Source organism: Nannospalax galili, unplaced genomic scaffold, assembly GCF_000622305.1.
Source record: "Nannospalax galili isolate Female #2095 unplaced genomic scaffold, S.galili_v1.0 scaffold116, whole genome shotgun sequence".
Lineage (NCBI taxonomy): Eukaryota > Metazoa > Chordata > Mammalia > Rodentia > Spalacidae > Nannospalax > Nannospalax galili.
This window is the reverse complement of record NW_008340206.1, coordinates 126,972-146,626: the sequence shown is the minus strand read 5'-3', so window position 1 is coordinate 146,626 and position 19,655 is coordinate 126,972. Positions and strand designations below refer to the sequence as shown.

The 19,655-nt window shown below is 38.9% G+C and overlaps 1 protein-coding gene across 1 annotated transcript in view; it reads right to left on the bottom strand.

The window, feature by feature from the left end:
- Nucleotides 1-19,655, bottom strand: part of Ctnna3 (catenin alpha 3) — a 1,668,564-nt gene that overhangs the window by 1,580,943 nt on the left and 67,966 nt on the right. The window contains exon 3 of the mRNA XM_008835377.2: nt 8,273-8,465. Within this exon, the coding sequence (XP_008833599.1) occupies nt 8,273-8,465 (193 nt within the window). The remainder of the gene's footprint in view (nt 1-8,272; nt 8,466-19,655) is intronic.

The following is a 19,655-nucleotide window of genomic DNA, read 5'->3' as shown; positions in this document are numbered from 1 at the left end:
TTACTACTCTCTTCATAAACAGAAATCTCTAAGCCAAATAGGTTTGATAAACACATCACATCATCCTTTGAAACTTCACAAAGTCCATCCTGTAAAAGTAAGAACTGTATCCCAAGGACTCTGCACCCCTAAGATTCTCTGTAAGATGAAGGTAAAATCAAACCCAGCTCAATGTTTTTAAAAGGTTGAACAAATCCTGGAAACTGGTTAGTAGCCAATCACCTGCTAAAGCAAAACTTACTCTTCAGAGAAAAATAAGAGAATCCAGAATCTCTACAATCGACTTTCAACTCTGTCAGGTATATATAATCAAACATCACTACAAACAAGAATGTGTGACTGATTGTTAAAGAAAAATCAGCCAATAGAAACAGAATCCAGAGGAGTCAGATACTATAACTATCAAATAAGGAATTTAAGGTAATTATTACAAATATGCTCAAAGAATGGCTCTAAATGGTAATGTAAGAGAGTCTCTTATATTTCATAGTATTTTTAACAATTTTTGACCAACATAAAAATCTCTACCCATAAAAATTTCCAAAAACTAAATTTTAAATTAAGAACTTTAGAATGTCAAAATGTCCAATATAATGAAAAGGAGAATATATTTTTAATTCTTGGCAACTGCCAAATGACCCATACCAGAACATATAAAAAGTTGTCAGAGAAACATAAACTAAAACTATAATGAAATACCACTGCATACATTGCATTAAAAATACTAACAGTTGCTGCTTCCAACTTATCAGAATGTAGGGCAAATGGAACTCATATATAGTACTCATGAGAAAATGAAAAATCCATTTCAGGAAATCACCAACATCTGCTAAAGCTAATCATGTGCAAACTTCATAACCTAAAGATTTTGTTCCTAGCTTGAATGCAAGAAACATCTACATTCATGAATGAAAAATAGTGCACAAATTCATATATGTCACTAATGTTCATTAAAACTAAAAGCTGAAACAATTTAAATGCCCATCAGCAATAGAATAGATAACTAATTTATTTTCATTCAATGAAAGGAGTAAACTAATATATGATAAGACTTCACAGATTGCAACATTGAGCAAAAGAAGTTAGATTTAAAGTATAACAGGCTATATGATCTCACACATATAAAATTCAAAAAAGGCTAGGGCAACCTATAGTGATAGAAATCAGGATAATGGTTACCTTTTAGGTGAGCAGCAATAACTGATTGGGGCGCAAGGGCTACTTCTTGAATTTTAGAAATGTTTTATTTCTTTATCTGGATGGAGGTTACATTTGAGTGTGAGTCCAGTATATGAAAATGTATTGAGTTGGTCACAAAAGTCTATGTACCTTTCTGAATATGCATTATTGTTCAGCAAATCACTAAGCAGCATTAATGTGTGTGGCTTAGAAACAAGGTCTATAGATTGTAGTGGCTACTGTAGGACTTTAGTGCTCTCCAAAGGAAGTGTATGTGCTGTAATCAAAACATGTAATCTACACATTATAAATACTTCTTACCTAATCACCATGTAATTATGTATATAATCTAAAACTATTTGAATAAAATTTCAGATTGGATATTGTGTCAGGACATAACTGTACTACTACGTGGGTGAGCTATGAGATCAGGAATAAACTGTAAGCAATCTCTTTCAAGGTGGACCCCTTTGCTGGATCTCCGCCCTCTATCCATGTTCACCTGCCATGGGCACATTCTTCAGGTAACACAACTGTTCTCATCTACTACTTCATATTTCTAAGTAAGCCCCTAAAGGCAGTGAAAGAGAATAAAATAGAGTCTTGTCATGAGGTTGTGTCTCTGTTAGAATGAAACATTTTCTAACTTGGTCTCAAAGTTCTTCTTGAAAATAACTCAGTAAATACATCAATAAAGCTATCCTCTATTTCCAGTGATTTTTTCCACTTTTCCACATGCCTTAAATTTTATTAGTTGCTTCTCATTAGACCTTCACATGGCACTAAACAACGCCCTTTTAATAAAGGAGGGCAGGGACTATTTAAAATATGTTTCCAGCATTATAGAAAGTGCGTTAAATCAGAATCCATTCTTCTGCTTATTAAGCCCCACCATTCAGCTAACATTCCTTCCAAGTTTGGGGAACAATGCTCTCTCTGTCCTCTCTCTGCCATCCATAGATAAGCATTCCTCAGATTGCAGAGCCATGTGCTAGCTCCATGCTGTCCTCCCACACTAACGTGGTGGTAGTTCCCTTCCATTTGCCAAAAGAATTAAGAGTATAAAGCACTTCAAGGAAGTGTGTGTGTTGCATGTGTTGCATATGACATACAGAAATATTTCACGCATTATAATAGAACACCATGAAACATTTACTGCATAAGTCTGGAATCCAGATTTCTCTGAGAGTTTCTTTTTTAAATAACATGTTTGTCAGGCATGGTGGCATATGCCTATAATCTAGGTATCTGGGAGAGAGAAGCAGGAAAAAAATCAAGAATTCAAGGTGATCCTCAGCTACATAGTAAGTTGGAGGCCATAGTAAGTTTTAGAGACCTTGTCTCCAAATTTGAAGGGTGGGGGGACAGAGGGACAGAAGGAGGGAAGGAAAGAAAAGAATGATTTTATATCAGGCTGAAAAAGATTTCTTTACCTTGAAAACAAGCAAATGCCATGAAAATTATTGTTCCCTTGTGACAGTGACCAATGCCTTACATATTTATTATAAATTACAGGGCAATATATAGAAATTATGCTGTCAAATAGCTTACATTTACAAAAATAATATCAAAATTGGGCTCATATTGCTTACCAAACTGTAAGAGGCCTCTTCTCACAAGATTTAAGATTAAGTTACAAAATTTTAGGAGCTGGAGAGATGGTCCAGTGATTAAGAGCACTGGCTGCCCTCACAGAGGACCCAAGTTTGGTTCCAGCATCCACATGGCAGCTAATGACCGTCTGTAACTCCAGGTCCAAGGGATCCAACACCCTCTTCTGGCTTCTGTGGGCACTGCATACTCAGGGTTCATTTACATGCAGGCAATACACTCATACACATACACATAAAATGAAAATAAGTAAAAAAATTTTAAGATTTTTTTAAGTTACAAAATCTTATAAAGTGAAAGAAATTGGTTCTTTATTTTTTAAATGTATTTAACAAACATTTTTCATCAGGTACTAGAAATCAAATAAGGCTTAGTATCTGCTAATTAAAAGTCTAGATTCCCTAAACAAGTGCTTGCTCTATGAAGGGGTTAGTCTTTGAGTAGATGCTCAGCGTCTGTGTAGAGCAGGAGTCAGGAACTTTGGGAGTCAGGAACTTCCTGTAAAACCTAACCCGGGCCGGACTTTGCTGAGTAAAAACTGGCTGAATGAGCCGGGAAATCCAGACAAAGGAAATGGCCGATACAGAGGCATAAAGTATGTGGACTGTTCAAAACACAACAAGTGCATCTGTTTTGGTGGTATGGTGGCAAGCAGAGTCAGCTTCAAAGACACCACGAATTGGTCTTATTTAGAGGAGAGTTTGGTACAGCAGCAATGCCAGGAAATGCAATGGGAGAGGGTGGTGGGAGCTAATGTAGGAAATACTTTGAGTTTCAAAGTTAAAACTATCCAGAGAGTCAGTTGATGCAATCATTCAACAGCTACTTAATATTTTTTAAGCAAGAAAGGAATATTAGCATTATTTTCAACATTATTTATCTTTTTTTTTTTTTTTTTTTTTTTTTTTTTTTTTTTTTTGGTGCTGTGGATGGATCCACCCAAGGGTTTTGCATGTGCTGTGTTCTTTCACTGAACTACATCCTCAGCCATTATTTTCATTTTTAAAAGATCTATTTGAAAGCTGGTAAGATGGCTCAGTGGGTAAAGACACTCGTTGCCAAACCTGAAAACCTGCATTCAAACCCCAGAACCCACATGATAGCTGGAGAGAACTGCCAGTTCTCCTCTGACCTCTACATGTTTACAGTGGCATGCATGCACCCACACACATACACACACAAACATACAAAAATAAATAAACAATAAGTAAATAAATAAATAAATAAATGTAATTTAAATTTTTTTAAGATCTCTTTGACTTTAGGGTAAGACCAAAACAGTAATCCTGAATTCAGGAAGCAGAGTCAAAAATAACGAATCTATCTAAGAGACAGGGAAAGGAAAAGTTGATGAATTTAGAGGTAAATTAGAAGTGTAGGCAAAGAAGGAAGAGTCTAAACTGACCTGCTTTCTATATGTCATCTGAAAAAAGTCCCTATAAGTTGTTTATAAAGTATATAGCAAGTAGTGCTCCTTATGAAAAACCATTACAGAAACTCCTGAAAAATTAAAAACACCAGATGATCTCCATGTTCACTGCAGTAATATCTATAATAGCCAAAATATGAAAACATTTGACTTAAAGTTGATTGTGATATATTTAATTATCTAATTAGAAAATATTATATATGTCATATATATATATATACATACATATATATATATATGAATGACAGGCCCAGGCTGGCATAGAACTCACTACCTTGAACCACAGCCTCCCTAGAGCTGGGATTACAATACCACCATGCCTGGCTCCTTCTGATTTTCTTAAAGTTTTACTAGAGGTTGGGGAAGAAAAATATTTAGACATTCCAAACATTTTTTATAAAGCCAAACAAGAAAATTCAACTTTTCTTTCCCTCCCAAAATAGTTAGTTGCATCAAATAATGAACACAGTATCATTCCATTGACAAAACTCATTGAATGGTTCTTTTTAAACTATTCTGAAAGAGTACTTACTCCTGAATAGGACACCTATATCAAACTTTTGCCACTACCACCCCCACCCCACCAAGGCTCCTGGATCATTGCAGAAGAGGGGGTGGAAAGATTGTAAGAGCCTGACATGGTCGACAACCACAAGAGAACAGAGTTTTCCTGACAGCTGGTCAGTTTCTCATATGAACACACAGCAATGTGACAGCATGCACAAGTCCAATGTAAGCTCAAGCCAGAAAAGAAAACCCAACATAGACGTGAGGAAATGGATAAGAAGCTCCAACCCCATCTAAGGAAACTGTATCAACAAATGGCTCCTGGGAGGGACAGAAAGAGTCTCTTTCAAGCCTGGAACTCTTGGAAGTTTAACCAGGCTCCAGTTGATTGACCCACATGGAAGGACATTTGAAGACACAACTTAGAAGCTATAGACCTTATTATATACATATACACATACATACATATATTATATACATATATATAAATACATTTAATAAGTACATTTAATAAGGAGATGTGAAGATGGGGAGAGGATCTAAATACCATCATATTATATTGTAGGAGCTCATATGAGTAACTGATCGGCCATCTGGAAGACTGTTTCCTTATGGACAGCATGCACAAGTCCTATGCAATCTCAAACCAGACAAATCCCAGCATAGACATGGGGAACCAGGTAAGAAACCCCAACCCAACCTAAGGAACTTTTGGCAACAATGACTGCTGGGAGGGGGAGAGACAGGGACTTACAGGAATGACACTTGATGGACCCAGTGGATGAACCCACACTGAAGGACATTGGGGGACCCCAATCAGACTCTATAGGTTATATTACATATAGATGATATAGATATAAAAATATGAGTACATTGAATTGGGTGGTGGGCAGTGGAGGGAGGTACAGAGAGGGAGGGGCCTAACCATAAACTATGTTGTATGAAAACCACAAAAATTCAATTGGAAAATTAAGTAATTTTTAATTATGTTGTATGAAAATCATAAAAATTCAATAAAAAAGGAACAAAACATTAAGTTAAAAAGAAATGACTGTGCCAGACATGGCGGCGCATGCCTTTGATCTCAGCACTAAGGAGGCAGAGGCACGCAGATCTCTGTGAGTTTGTGAGTTCAAGATCAGCCTGGTCTACATGAGTTCCAGGACAGCTGGGGCTACAGAGAGACCCTGTCTCAAAAAAACCAAAAAAAAAAAAAAAAAGAAATGACCATAAAAGAATGACAAAAATCTATTTGAGTAAAGAACAAATCAGCACTCCATTAGCCAACATTATTTTGGAAACAGGTCCTAGAATGGTATGGTATGATGATCCAGGGGAAAGCACAGGCAGCAGATATTAGACTTTCAGAATTATTCAGTAGGAATTGGGTGCATTGGCACCTGGAAACATACTCTATGCTTTATAAATGTTCATTATTAATTATGGAAACATTTACCAAAGATCTTCTTCCATTAGAAGCAACACAGAAAAATTAAATTATGTGTGTGTAAATATATATGTGTATATACACATATATACTGTGATGGTTTGAATGAAAATGTCCCCCATAGGCTCCAAGTATTTGGACATTTTGTCCCCAGTTGGTGGCACTGTTTTGAGAGCTCTTAAAGGTGTGGCTATGCTGGAGGAAGCACATCACTGGGGGCAGGTTTAGAGAGTTCCTAAGCCTTGCCAGATCTCCAGTTGCTCTCTTGCTTCCTGTGCCTGCATGACGATGTGAGAGCTTAGCTTCCGCTCCTCCTCCAGCCACCTCTGCTACTATGCCTTCCCACGACGATGCACTCTTGCCCCTTGGAACTGGAAGCTCAAATAAACTCTTCCTTCTATAAGTTGCTTTGGTCAATATTTCTATCACAGCAACAAAAAAAGTAACTAATACATATGCATATATACATATTATAATACAGATGTGTGTGCATTACATATGTTTTGTGTATGCTTTAGATATTTTGTTCTCAAGAGAGAGAAATGGCATATGGAAAATATTTAGTTGTTTTATGAAACTTATAAACAGTAAATCAAAAAACCTTTTGAATGTCCTAAAAAATAATAATAAAAAAAATAAAATATCCTGCAGGACTTGGGAAATGGCTCAGTAGGTAAAGTGTTTACTGAGTAATGATGAGGATATGAGTTCAGATCCCCAGCACCCATATTAAGAAAGCTGGGCAGTTAGGGGAAGAGTGAGGAATAAATATGATCAAAATTCATTATATGAAATTCTTAAGGAATTAAAGTATTTTTTAACAGCTGGGTGTGGCAGTATATGCCTATCACCCCAGAACTGGGAGACTGAGACAGGCAGTACCCACGGGCTTGCTGACAGTCAGCCTAGACAGAACAGCAAGTTCACGGTTCAGTGAGAGACCTTGTCCCAAAAAATAATAATATGGGGGCTAGAAAGATGGCTCAATGGTTAAGAGCACTGGCTGCTCTTGCAGAGGACCTAGGTTCGATTTCCAGCACCCACATGTCAGCTAACAACAGTCTGCAACTCTAGATGCACTTACAAACATGCAGGTAATACACACATGCACATAAAATAAAAATTAATTAATTAATATTTTATTATTTTTATTTTATGTGTTATATGTGTATTTCCTGCATGTAGGTAAGTGCACTGTGTCATGCAATGCCCACGGAGGACAGAAGAGGCTGTCGGATCCCCTGGAACTGGAGTTACAGGCAGTTGTTAGCTGCCATGTGGGTGCTGGGATTTGAACCTAGGTCTTCTGAAAGAACAGTCAGCATTCTTAACCACTGAGCCATCTCTCCAGCCCCAATAAAATATTTTTTTTAAAAAGAAAATGTGACTGAGGAAGACATCCCACCATCAAACTCTGGCCTTCACACATACCCACATGGCTAAGTGTACACATACAAATGCAAACACCACACCACACACACACACACACTACACACACCACATAAACACATCATACACAAAACTTTTTAAGTTTTAATTTTTTAATATCCTGCAGAAAAAAATTGTTGTTACCATAGCAAAGATATAAAAATGCAAAATATATGATTTTATTATATAATACAAAGCAGCAGTATGAGTTGTGTATGGCTTATGCAAAGCATTACCAAAAAAAAAAAAAAACAGTAAATCTCAATCTTTAAAACACTGAAAAATAAAAAATACATATTTTTCTGAGGCCATCAGAGAGGAAACTGTCTCCCAACTGTTTATGAGGAAATTTCTACTTTATTTATGTATGGACAAATCTGTCTTCAGCTTCATTAAGCATCTCTTTGTTTATTGTCGATAAGTTGCAGCATGGTGGGAGGTGGGGAGCTGTCTATAGAGCCTGAACAACCGACAAAGAGTCAGGACTGGGACTCTGAGCCTTGGAGCTGCCTAATGAGCCTCTCTGCCTCCCACAGCTGGCTCTCCACAGCTCTGTGCAAGGCTAATAAACACAAGCTCACAAAAACAAAACACTCACAAATCTATGTCGGTACCAAACACCCTAAGGACATGCAGTTCGCTTTGGGGCCAGGACTGTATAGCCTACTCACTCTCTTTGCGAACTTCCTGAAGCACAGCTCCCAGTTCTTCCTTTAAAACGGCAGCTTCCTGAGCAACCTTCTCTCCCTTGTCCAACAAATTCCAAGTTGCTTCCTCCACAGAGGCCAGAAGGACTCTGGCTTTTTTTGAGCATCCTTTTTTCCTATTGGAAGGATTCTGGGGACAATTTACCAGTGTGGTGACCTAAGATTGGAGAAACACAAGGAACATATTAAATATCTTGTAAGGAGACCATGGTCTTGAGATATTACAGCCCAGAAGAAATAGAATTATTTCACAGTAACTCATTCCCACGACTGTGTTACATCCCCAGAAGTCAAGACATGCCTTCAAGAACAGAGTATCAGACACTAGAGATCCCAACTGAGAACTGGAAGGCAGAGTCACAGACAACTAAATCTCACTAAATTTTACTATTGGATGAAGGCCTGAGATGACTGGGGTGGGGGGGGTCACTTTAATTATGGAAACTTTATATGGTGCCTAACAAGTCAAAAATGGGGAAAGTGGTCTGGTGGTATGTCTCAGTTGGTAGAGGATTTGACTAGCAGGTCTAAGGCCCTGGGTTTGAGACTTACTACAGCCTATATTAGGTGTGGTGGTACACAGCTGTAATCCCAGCACTTGGAAGGTAGAGGAAAGAGGTAACATAAAGAGGTAGAGGCAGGAAGATCAGAAGTTCAAGGTCATCCTCAACTACATACTGAGTTCAAGGTCAACCTAGGCTATTTGAGACCTTGTCTCTCATAAAAAAGGGTAGGTTGAGGTAGAAGTGGAAGTCTCCAAAATATAAAACAAAATCTTTATTACTTTTTACCTAGAGTAAGGGAAAATAATTCATTGTAATTAAATTGGAATTAATCTACTATAAAATATACAAAGCAGAATTTACCTCAGAGGAATGAAGCTCAAACATTCGTTAGGCTCTGCCTCTTCTCCCTTTGTAACCTCTAATCTTTCCCCTCTGCCCTCTCCTGAATCACTGGGCCTCTCCAACAAGCCCCTCAAAGTTGCCTACCAAGAGGCCCTTCCTGACCACTCCCATCCCTACCTTCTCCCACTCTGTCCCCTCACCCTACTTTGTTTCCTCCTCAAAACCCTGAAAAGAGCCTAACTTTTTTTTACACTTCATGCCTATAGTATGTTTCAATGCTAAAAATGTTAAGTCCATGAAAACATACAATGCGTTTTGTCCCAACACTCAGAGCAATGAACATAGTAAGTGTTCAATAAATGTTACATGAATGAAACAGTTAAATGGACTTTTCTTTTCATTTCTGTTTTATGTGTATGACTGTTTTTCTTGGATGTATGTATGTGCACTACATGCATGGTTGGTGTCCATGGAGTCCAGAAAAGGGTATCAAATCCCCTGGAACTGGAATTATAGATGGTTGTGAGCCACTATGTGGGTTCTAAGAACTAAACCTGTTCCTCTACAAGAGCAACAAGTGCTCCTAACCACTAAGCTATCCAAGCCCACAAGAGAGGGACTTTTTTAGTGTCATCTACATTTTTAAATACCTGAATATATAATAAACATATATTTAATTCTGTAAATTTATTTCAAACAAAAATTCCTCACCACAGAAAACAATGTGAAGTGAAATGCTTTAATTCTCTTGATTTTTTTTTGGGGGGGGGGTGTTTCTGAGACAGGATCTTTCTGTAGCCCTAGCCAGCCTGGAACTCACTATGTAAACCAGGCTGGACTTGAACTCACAGAGATCCAACTGCCTCTTGAGCACTGGGATTAAAGGCGTGCACCTACCATGCCTGGCTAATTCTCTTGATTTAATCACATTACAATATGTATGTATCAAAACATCAATGTATATACTATAAAAACATAAATTATATATATATATATTTATATATACACATTTGTGTGTGTGTGTGTGTGTGTACAAATGTAAAAGGCCAGCAAGATGGCTCAGTGCATAAGGGGACTTGCACCAAGCCTGATGATCCAAGTTCAATCCCTGGAACCCACATAGTGAAAGAGAGAACTAAGTCCCACAAGCTGTCCTCCGAGCTCTGCTGTGGCACATATGCCCACACATAATAAATACTGTCAAATATACCTTAGCTGAGTGTGATGGAATCCACCTTTAGTCCCAGCACTCAGGAGGCAGAGGCAGGTGGATTTCTGTGAATTTGAGGCCAGCTAGAGCTACATAGTGAGTCCCTGTCTCAAAAAAAGATATCTTAATAAAACTGGGGGAAGAAAGCAAAAAATAAATCTTAGCAAAAATGCCAACAAACTTGTGATAAACACATTGTTTGGAAGTGAAAATTTAAAATGTATTTGGAAAGGGAAGTAATAGAAGAGGAGGGGCAAATGGGGTGGCAGAGGGAATTTGAGAGGGATAAATAATACTAAAATTCTTTTAAAATATCATATGGAAGCCTACTACTGTATAACCTTTCTAAAATATTTACACATACATATATATAAGGAGTTTAAATGGAATTACCCTACAACAGGGAACAATGTCTCTACGAGACACCACAGTTATCAAAGATAAACCTCAGTGCGAGGCAGGGGTTACCTCTTTTGGAGTTGTTAGTCAGTGAGGTCCCATAAGCCTCCATACACACATTACAGATTGTTGCCACTGCTCTTGGTTACCCTCCAGAATCTGATGGCAGGACCCTGTTGCTGAAGATCACACACACTTGAGTGACAGAACATGGAAGAACCAAACTGATAGCACCTGGAGGCTTCATTCCTGCTGGCTGGGTCTCATGGTGCCTAAAGGTTCTATTTATGCTGCCAGGGGAGAAAAGTACTTAGTCTTATCCAACTGTAAACACTGTGAACTACAATCATGACTGGCCTGGCAAGATATGCCCGCTGATATAATAGTGGCACAAATGTTATGGGAGTAACCAACCACCACCTAATTGAATTTAAAGCCCACTCTACAATATGGAACTCATGTCTGACACAATTAACTGGGTCAAAAATCTGTGACTTGCAAGTTTATAGGACCCAGGGGAGAACATAACACAATTACTTTGCTAGATGGACATAGTATTAAATTGCCCCCTAAGTTCTTATAGTTATACCCATAGATTAGTACATCTCTCATTCCTCATCAAAGAAGTTTGTTTTGCAGTAGGTGGCAATTAGTACAGAAACCCACAACTGCTCAAATTGCTCAGAATAAGAGACTGTGTAATATTCAACTCTAAATGGGACACCAATGTCATGCCCCTCTACCCAAGGCTCGGGGATCATTCTGGAAGAGGGAGTGTAAAGATTGTAAGAGCCAGAGATAGTAGATAGCTATAGCAAAACATTATTTGCTAGAGGTTACACAGCTATTGCACACATGAGCTCATGCTGGCTGTGACTGCATGCACAGGACCTGCACAAGACCGAGCCACCCAAACTCCCAGCACAGACGAAGGTGAGGCTCATAAAGTCCCACCTTAGTTGCGAAGCTTATTGGCAATTGATGGCTTCTAGGGTGGACAGAGTCAGTTTTCCTCAGGGATGTGGTCCCTTAATGTCTACTCCAGTAGATGGCCCTGCACATACAGGGAGCAAAGTAGACTCAATGGCAAGAGAGAGAGAGACAGAGACAGAGAGAGGCAGAGAGAGCACACGATGTTGGGTGGGAAGTGATAGGATGGGATAGGGGAGGGGACAGGAGGGAATGGGGGTTGGATTTGATCAAAATGCATGCATGTGTGAAACTCTCAAATTTAAAAAAGGGACCAAAAAATACATTTGGAAACAAACTTTCATTTTGTTCAACCAAATTACTTTACAAAAGCTGCACTGCTTCTATTTCTTAATTAAACCTCGGATCCCAGTAGAAATTTTTATAAAAATTTAAATTCTATAAAATAAAATTAAAATTAAAATTCTATAAAGGAGAGGAAAAACAATTTAGAATTAGAAACCTGGAACTCCTTCTGATACAGAGGTTGAAATGATAAGTTGGTGAAGTGTTAGCTCTGTTAATTAGCTTGTTTGAATCTTTCGACAGTATATACATACATCAAGACATCATTGTACCCCATAAAAATACACACTTGTCAATCAAAAATTAATAAACATGGCCAGTGAGATGACTTAGTTTAAGCATACCATGGCACATATGCCCCCATATATATCATGCATGCATGTACTAATAACAAAATAAAATTTTAAAATAATTAAAATTGTCTTTTTGAGACAGGCTCTCCCTGTAGCCCCACCTGACCTGGAACTCACTATGTAGAACAGGCTGGCCTTGAACTCACAGAGATTCTTCTACCTCTGCCTCCCAAGTGCTGGGAGTAAAGGCATGCACCACCACGCCCGGCTAAAAATAAGTATTTTTTAAAACAAAGCAGGCTAGGCTCTTGTGTTTCATCAAACCACTGAGGTTTATGATAACTGTGTACCACATCTCTTTTTTTCATTATGTTATTTATTTTTTGTTGGTTGGGGTGAAAGTTCTCTCCTTCCACCATGTGAGTCTCTGGGACTGGACTCAAGTCATCCTGCTTGGCAGCAAGCACCTTTACCTGGTCCTATATACCACATCTTTTACAACACAACATGCAAACTCCTTCCTGCTCTGCATCCCGTAGTAATTTTGCCTAATGATGGCTAGTGGACCATTTGCTATCTGCTTACATGGATATTTGGACCCATTGTTTAGCTAAGAACTAAGAACTTACAAGCTATGAAACAATATGGAAATAATTTTTCTCTGATCTATTCCCTCCCTGTGTCTAATGACCTGTTTTATTGTAATTTGCTTTGCTCCTGTGTACATGACCCAGAGTGGAATGTTTTGCATCAAGTCTTTGCTTCCTTGCTTTGACTATAAATACAGGGGCTGGGGATGTAGCTGGTCAGTAGAGTGCTTGCCTAGCACACATCATGCCCTGGGTTGGACCCCACACATAACCACCTCATAAAGGCCTCGTGACACTGTCAGGAGTTGGTTAAATAAGGTAAAGTGTTTTAAAAATGCGCAATAAGACACAATGTGTCTTTTCCAGTCTGTGCACAACCAGGATACAGAAATCTGGTCACCAGAATCACTGTCAAAGGTGTTTTGGGGGGCCTAATCTTATCCTGCTTCTGGAGCCTCCAGTAGTTCAAAGCACATTAGAGCTTAATAAGTAGAAGATGGGAAGGTAATCAAAAAGGCTGATGTATTTCATGGTCTTTTGAAAATGCTAAAAGCCAAATATCTTGTTACCCTCACTCCCGTTTACACGGAGTTAAAAGATATTTGTCCAGATTTTAACAAATTATAACACCTAGTTTAAAACTTTTGTTTCAAGTGAAGAATGAGTGCCATTGTCTGAACTGTTTCTTTGCAGAGTATTTTAAGTGTACAATTCACGTCGCTGCCCCCCCATTCCTCCATTGTTCTGATCCTCCATGCACCAAATGTTTTCCACAGAATAGCCTAGCCTTTGAAATTAAAATGAGCATTCCAGAAATGCTTTGTTCCTTACAATAAATGCCACAGAAGTAAGACATGTGAAAAAGAACATTGTATAAGAACATTATGCTTCCATTTTAAAAAATGCAATCATAACTTGCAAGTTATTCACTTGCATAAGTAGTTTGAACCTAAATCTTCCTAAAAAATATCCCAATATAGTTATCTAATATTGGCTAAAGTTAAGTGACATTTCCAATGATTCATTTTATCTTGGAAAGTAAATACGCCTGACAATCCTGTGGGAAAAGAAGACTACTCAACTCTTCTCTTTTTTTCCCTCAATTCACCTAAGGGCTGTCACCCACTCCCTTCAGTGACTGTGGCTCATCACAGCAGATGTGCCTCACCAGGGAGGTGGGGTGCAAGTGTGATTTGAAAAGGTCTCCCATCTCCGAAGGAGTCCCAGCAACTAGTAAAATTAACTTTAACATTCTGTAAAATAATTCCTGTTTCTTCGTTTTTTCCTTTACAGTACAGTGTTGTTTTTATAAAGAATTTAAACTTGAGTTTGAACTTACAGCACAGATGATTCTTACAGAGTCGCAGATCATGTTTTCTGGCCTTTAGGTTTTGTCGCTAATACACAACCTTGCCTTTCTCCTCCTCTTTGTAATTTACAGATCCCTTTACTATGGAAAATCTCCAGGTTGGCAGCCTAAGAGAGCTTGGGTTCGCGCACTTTCCCTTGGTCTTTTAAGCCTGTGCAATGCTGTAGAGACACACCTTCCTCAAAGACAAAGAAGGGAAGCACATTATATAGATGTGCGAGGCTGTCATAATTAGAGCCTTTATCTTGTACAATTAGTATATGCTAATAAATAGTATAAACTGGGCCTGGTGGCACACGCCTGTAATCCTAGCCACTTGGGAGGCTGAGGCAGAATGGTCACAAATTCAAGGCCTGCCTGGGCTACAGGGTGAGTTCAAGAACAACCTGGACAATTTGGACTCAGACTCAAAATTTTAAAATACAAAAAAAAAAACTTTTAATCTCAGCACTTGGGAGGCAAAGGCAGACGATCTCTGTGAATTTGAGGCTAGCTTGGTCTAGAACAGCTGGGGCTACATAGTTGAAACCCTGTGTTTAAAAAAAGTGTGAAGGAGGTGGCTGGAGATGTAGCTCAATGGCAGAGTGCTTGCCTAGGATGTGCAAGGCCCTGAGTGTGACCACCAACACCCCCCACCCTACCCCACTGAAATGGTCCTAAATTAGAGTTTTTCTAATAATATGACTTCTGAAAGTTTGACATTTCATATCACCAGGCATATTTTTAATTGCATACAATATTTGTATGTTAGATTTTAGAGTACAAAGAATCAGGTTTTATAATGTTTCCTAGTCCAGGTGTACCAGGGTGGCTGTGTGGCCTTACGGACATGGCATTGGATTTATAACCCAGAAGTACTTCTCTAGATGCTCCAAAGATACTGAAAATTCAATAGATGTGCTTAGTGGCCCAGCCCTTCAGCCGTCCTTCTACAGAACCACGCTAGCGCACAGTAAGAACGTGCAGAATCTGTTATGTGCTATGATTTGATTTTGTTTGTTGCATCCGTGTAACAATTGCTTCGGCATCTCAGACACGACCTCTGTAGAAGGTTTTTAAATGCCAACTCGGAAAACACATTTACATTCTATATCCGTGTTCTTTGCCAATCTAATTTTGTCTTTAAACTCTGCTATCATTGTGGTATTCAAAGGCCATGTTAACAGCTATTTCTTTTCTTGTTTATGAGCTACGAGTCTGAATTTTAACCTTGCTCCAGCAGCTCACAGGAGCCTTCAGGGCTTCTCTTGTCCCCTTCAGTTAATTTTAATTTATGAAATAAAATACAAGACATCGAAGCCATGCTAATTAGCCTAGACTTAATCGGGGTTTTGAAAGAAATTAGAAAAATTTAAAAAAGAAAACTTGCAGAAAAGTGATACCAGTGATCTGTCAAAGTAAAAGGTCTCCCCTGTCTTTGGAAGAAGTGTGGGTGGAGGGCTCTTCTTCGAGCCATTGATAAGTGCAGCTATTTCTTATTTCCTTTCCAAAACACCTCATAGTAACTTAACAAAAGTACTAAGGAAGATTGAAGGGTTATGAACCCAGCAAATGCATACCTCTAAATTAACCACAAACTTCTAAAATCAACCATGAACTTCTTTAGTTCCTCTCAATCCAGTAAAGATTGATTGAGCACATGCTGTGTTCAAAACAATACTGTGGGGATTCAGGAAAAGAAAAATGAGTAATTGCCAAGCTGGTGATCAGAGAAATACATAACTAGCTGTAACAGGTAGAATGGTAACTGCTGACACTTAAGTACAAAGTAAGTTCTGCAGAAGCTGAAAACATTCACAGAGGCTAAGTAGGTCCCCCAAGAACAGCCTCAAAGGACATGTGATACTCCACCAGGGAAGACAGGGGTAAACCAAATCAAAAATTATCATCAGGGTCCCAGGCCAGGGCTGGACGCTGGATAGGAGGATGGCTCAAAGAATTAGTTCAGGACACTCACCTCAGGCATCAGACAGAAAAGCAACAGTAACAACACAAGAAAAGAATTTAATCAATTTGGCCACAATGGGACGATGAAGGTCAAATATTTAGCCCACCTTTGGTGGTACAGACATGAGTTTAGATTTAAACAGATGAAGAACTAGGCCAATGGGGGGAAGGGGATGAATCATCAAGCCTATGGCCTGATTGATCCTGCCCCAGTTCTGGTCCTGCAAGGTGGCCTCTCAGAAGTCCTTGCCATGAAGTCTAGTCCTCACGGCATGATCGACCCTGGTTAGGGGTGCGCTTGTAGTGTGACATAGCCATCACCATGATAAAATAAATAGAAATAAATATATCTTAGTAACATCACATAGTAGTTTTTATCAAACACAATTCATCGATGTACTTTTTTAATCAACTCCTCTTATACCATGGAAAAGCATTTTTTTTAATTCTGAATAAATGGCTCCATTCACAGTTTATTTGGGGTTTGATCTGTTCAAAATTGTCTAAAAATCAAGTATCCAATAGTCTTTTTCCTTTTTAAAGATTTATTTTTATTTTGTGTGAATCAGTATTTTGCCTGCATGTATGTATGTGCACCATGTGCATGCCTAGTGTCCACAGAGGCCAGAGAGGGCATCAGATCCCCTGGAACCAGAGTTGCAGATAGTTATTAGCCACCATGGGGTGCTGGGAACTGAACCAGGATCCTCTGCAAGAGCAGCCAGCGCTCTTAACTACTGAGGCATCTCTCCAGCCCCTATAGTCTGTCTTTTTGCAACTTTAGCTAATTGTTCTAATCCAGGAAGTACTCAAACCCTGGTCCATGCACATAAAGAAAGCACAGTACCGCTGAGCTACATCTGTAGCCCAGCTTCCTCAATCTTTGTAAGAACTTTCTGACTTTTTTTGGTCTACTATAAATACTGGTGGCTGGGAACATAACTCAGTTGGTACAGTGCTTGCCTAGCATGCAAGAATCCCTGGGTTTGATTCCCTTTACAGCATAAACAAGACACCGTGGCAAGCTCTAACAATCTCAGCACTCAGTAGATTCAGGCAGGAAGATTAATCCTCAGTGGTTGGTTGGTCGGTTGGTTGGTTGGTTGGTTGGTTGGTTGGTTGGTTGGTTTTTGAGGCAAGTTCTCACTATGTGGCCCTGGTTGCCCTGGAACTTGCTATGTAAAACAGGCTGACCTTGAACTCAAAGAAATCTGCCTGCCCTTGACTCCAGAGAGCATGAAGGACTAAATTAAACTGAGTATGAGGGAAAACCTCTGTGATGTTTTGAATAAGAATGTCCCCCATAGACCCCAAATATTTGAATACTTGGCCCCCAGTTCATGGCACTGTTTGGGGAGGGTCATGGAACCTTTATGAGGTGTGGCCATGCTGGAGGAAGCTTGTCATTGGGAGGTTGGTTTGGGGAGGACAGAGCTTGCCTACTTCTAGTCTGTCTCTCTCTGCTTCCTGTGCCTGACTGAAGATGTGAGTCCTGAGCTCTCTGTTCCAGCTGCCTCCTGCCATGCCTTCCCACCATGAAGGACTTTTATCCCTCTGGAACTGTAACCAAATAAACTCTTCCTTCTACAAGTTGCCTTGGCTATGTTGTTTTATCACAGCAACTAATACATCACAGTAACTAATACATCCTCTCTAACTAGATAGCAAAGACCCGATGATGTAGGAGAATAAGATATTTGACTATCTGAGGGTAAATATCCAAAGTGAGTACAAAGGCTCCAAAACCAGACCTTCGTTGATGCTTTCCAGCAGGAGGTTAAGGCAGGACGATCACAAGTTTGAGGCCAGCCTAAGCTTCATAGCAAGGCCCTGTGTCTAGAAAACAAAAGTAAGTGTTAAGTATGTTTGCTTTCCCTATTGGAGTTGCCAAGGTAGAGACTACTAAGCAATTCTAGACTTCAGAGAAGAAATAAGCTTCTTATAGCTTACATTTTATTTTTTTATTCCTCTATCAGTAATTTTACTGGCCTTACTAAAATTTCAAGGATATTTAGGAGCAGTGTTTTTTAAATTAGAAGTTGGATGAGATTTCCCCAAAAACAAAGTATAGCTAGTGTCAATGCAAAAGCACAGCTCTCACCTCAAAGAGGATAAGAGAGTTGATTCTGGAGACAAATATGTGTGACCATGGCCCGGGAACACAGATTCAGATTACCCCAAATTCTATATTCCAATGTGGAAACAGTTTTGTGAAGTTTTTATAGTAACAAAACAAAGTCATAAATTAAGACACTTCTCAAACACATTAGTAGAAACATTAAGTAGGTGATTATAGCAAATAAGAATGCTCAGCTATAGGCCTCATAGGCTAACTGATGACAGTCTTTCGATGGAGAGGAGCTAGAGCTTTCTTAATACATTCCAAAAGGTTTTTTTATCTGTTAATCACAGATGTTAAGTCAGGAACAAAGATAGGCAAGGAGTGGCTATTTAGGGGCTTTAAGTAGTCAAAGATAAATTCTAATTAGTCTTTGGACATACAACATTCCAAACTTTCCACAATCACTGAAGGTCTCATCAGTTGACTGGTTTTTGCAGAAGGCTCAGTTTCAAGATGCAGTTTTTCTGAGACGTTTCATTCACACTTAGAGAAGATGTCATAGAACTGAGCTTTGGGATACCCCAACATTTAAAGATGATGTTTCTCAGAAAATCCAACTATTGGAATATTAATCTAGAATATGGCTTTCACTACTTCAAATGTAGCTATTATTTAGAACATGTGTCATTGTTATACACAGTAACAATTCAGAACCAAATTCAGTATAGAAAAGCAACATAATCCATCTCTACAAATTTAAAGAGGAAAACAATTTGAAAGAAGTTTAGGGCTCAAGGGGGACACTGAGGCAGATGAGGGCGTGGAGGGCTTCTCATGGGTTTCAGAGGAAGGGAGACTTCTGTGCCACGTGACTGACGTAGCCTATAGTATGTGTTTGCAGTCAGGGCAACTCTGAACCAGCTATGAGGGTGCAGAAGGCAAGAATCTAAGGAACCAAGTTACTTTGGTTCCGAAAACCAAATTGTTGTTGTTTTGGGGACTGTCACAGTTCAACCAAAATGGAGGAGTTTTACAAAATGGAGGTGCTTTACAAAATGCAGGGGCTTTACAAAATGGTGTGACCCTGCCTAACACTAAGAAACCAAATTAAGCAAACTAAAGAGAAATTATATTCATGTTGCTTTTTATGCCTAAATTAAGCACTAAACATGCTGGTAAATCAATAACCAATAGTCGTAAAATGCTGATTCAAAGAAGCACTAAACAAGGAAAAAACAAAAGATTGACCTTTTTCAATCCATAACCATCAAGTGCTTGAAGGAAACAAAGCAAGAAGTGAAAATTTAACAGATAAATGCTGATGTCAAAATAAAAAATGTATGACGTTGTATGT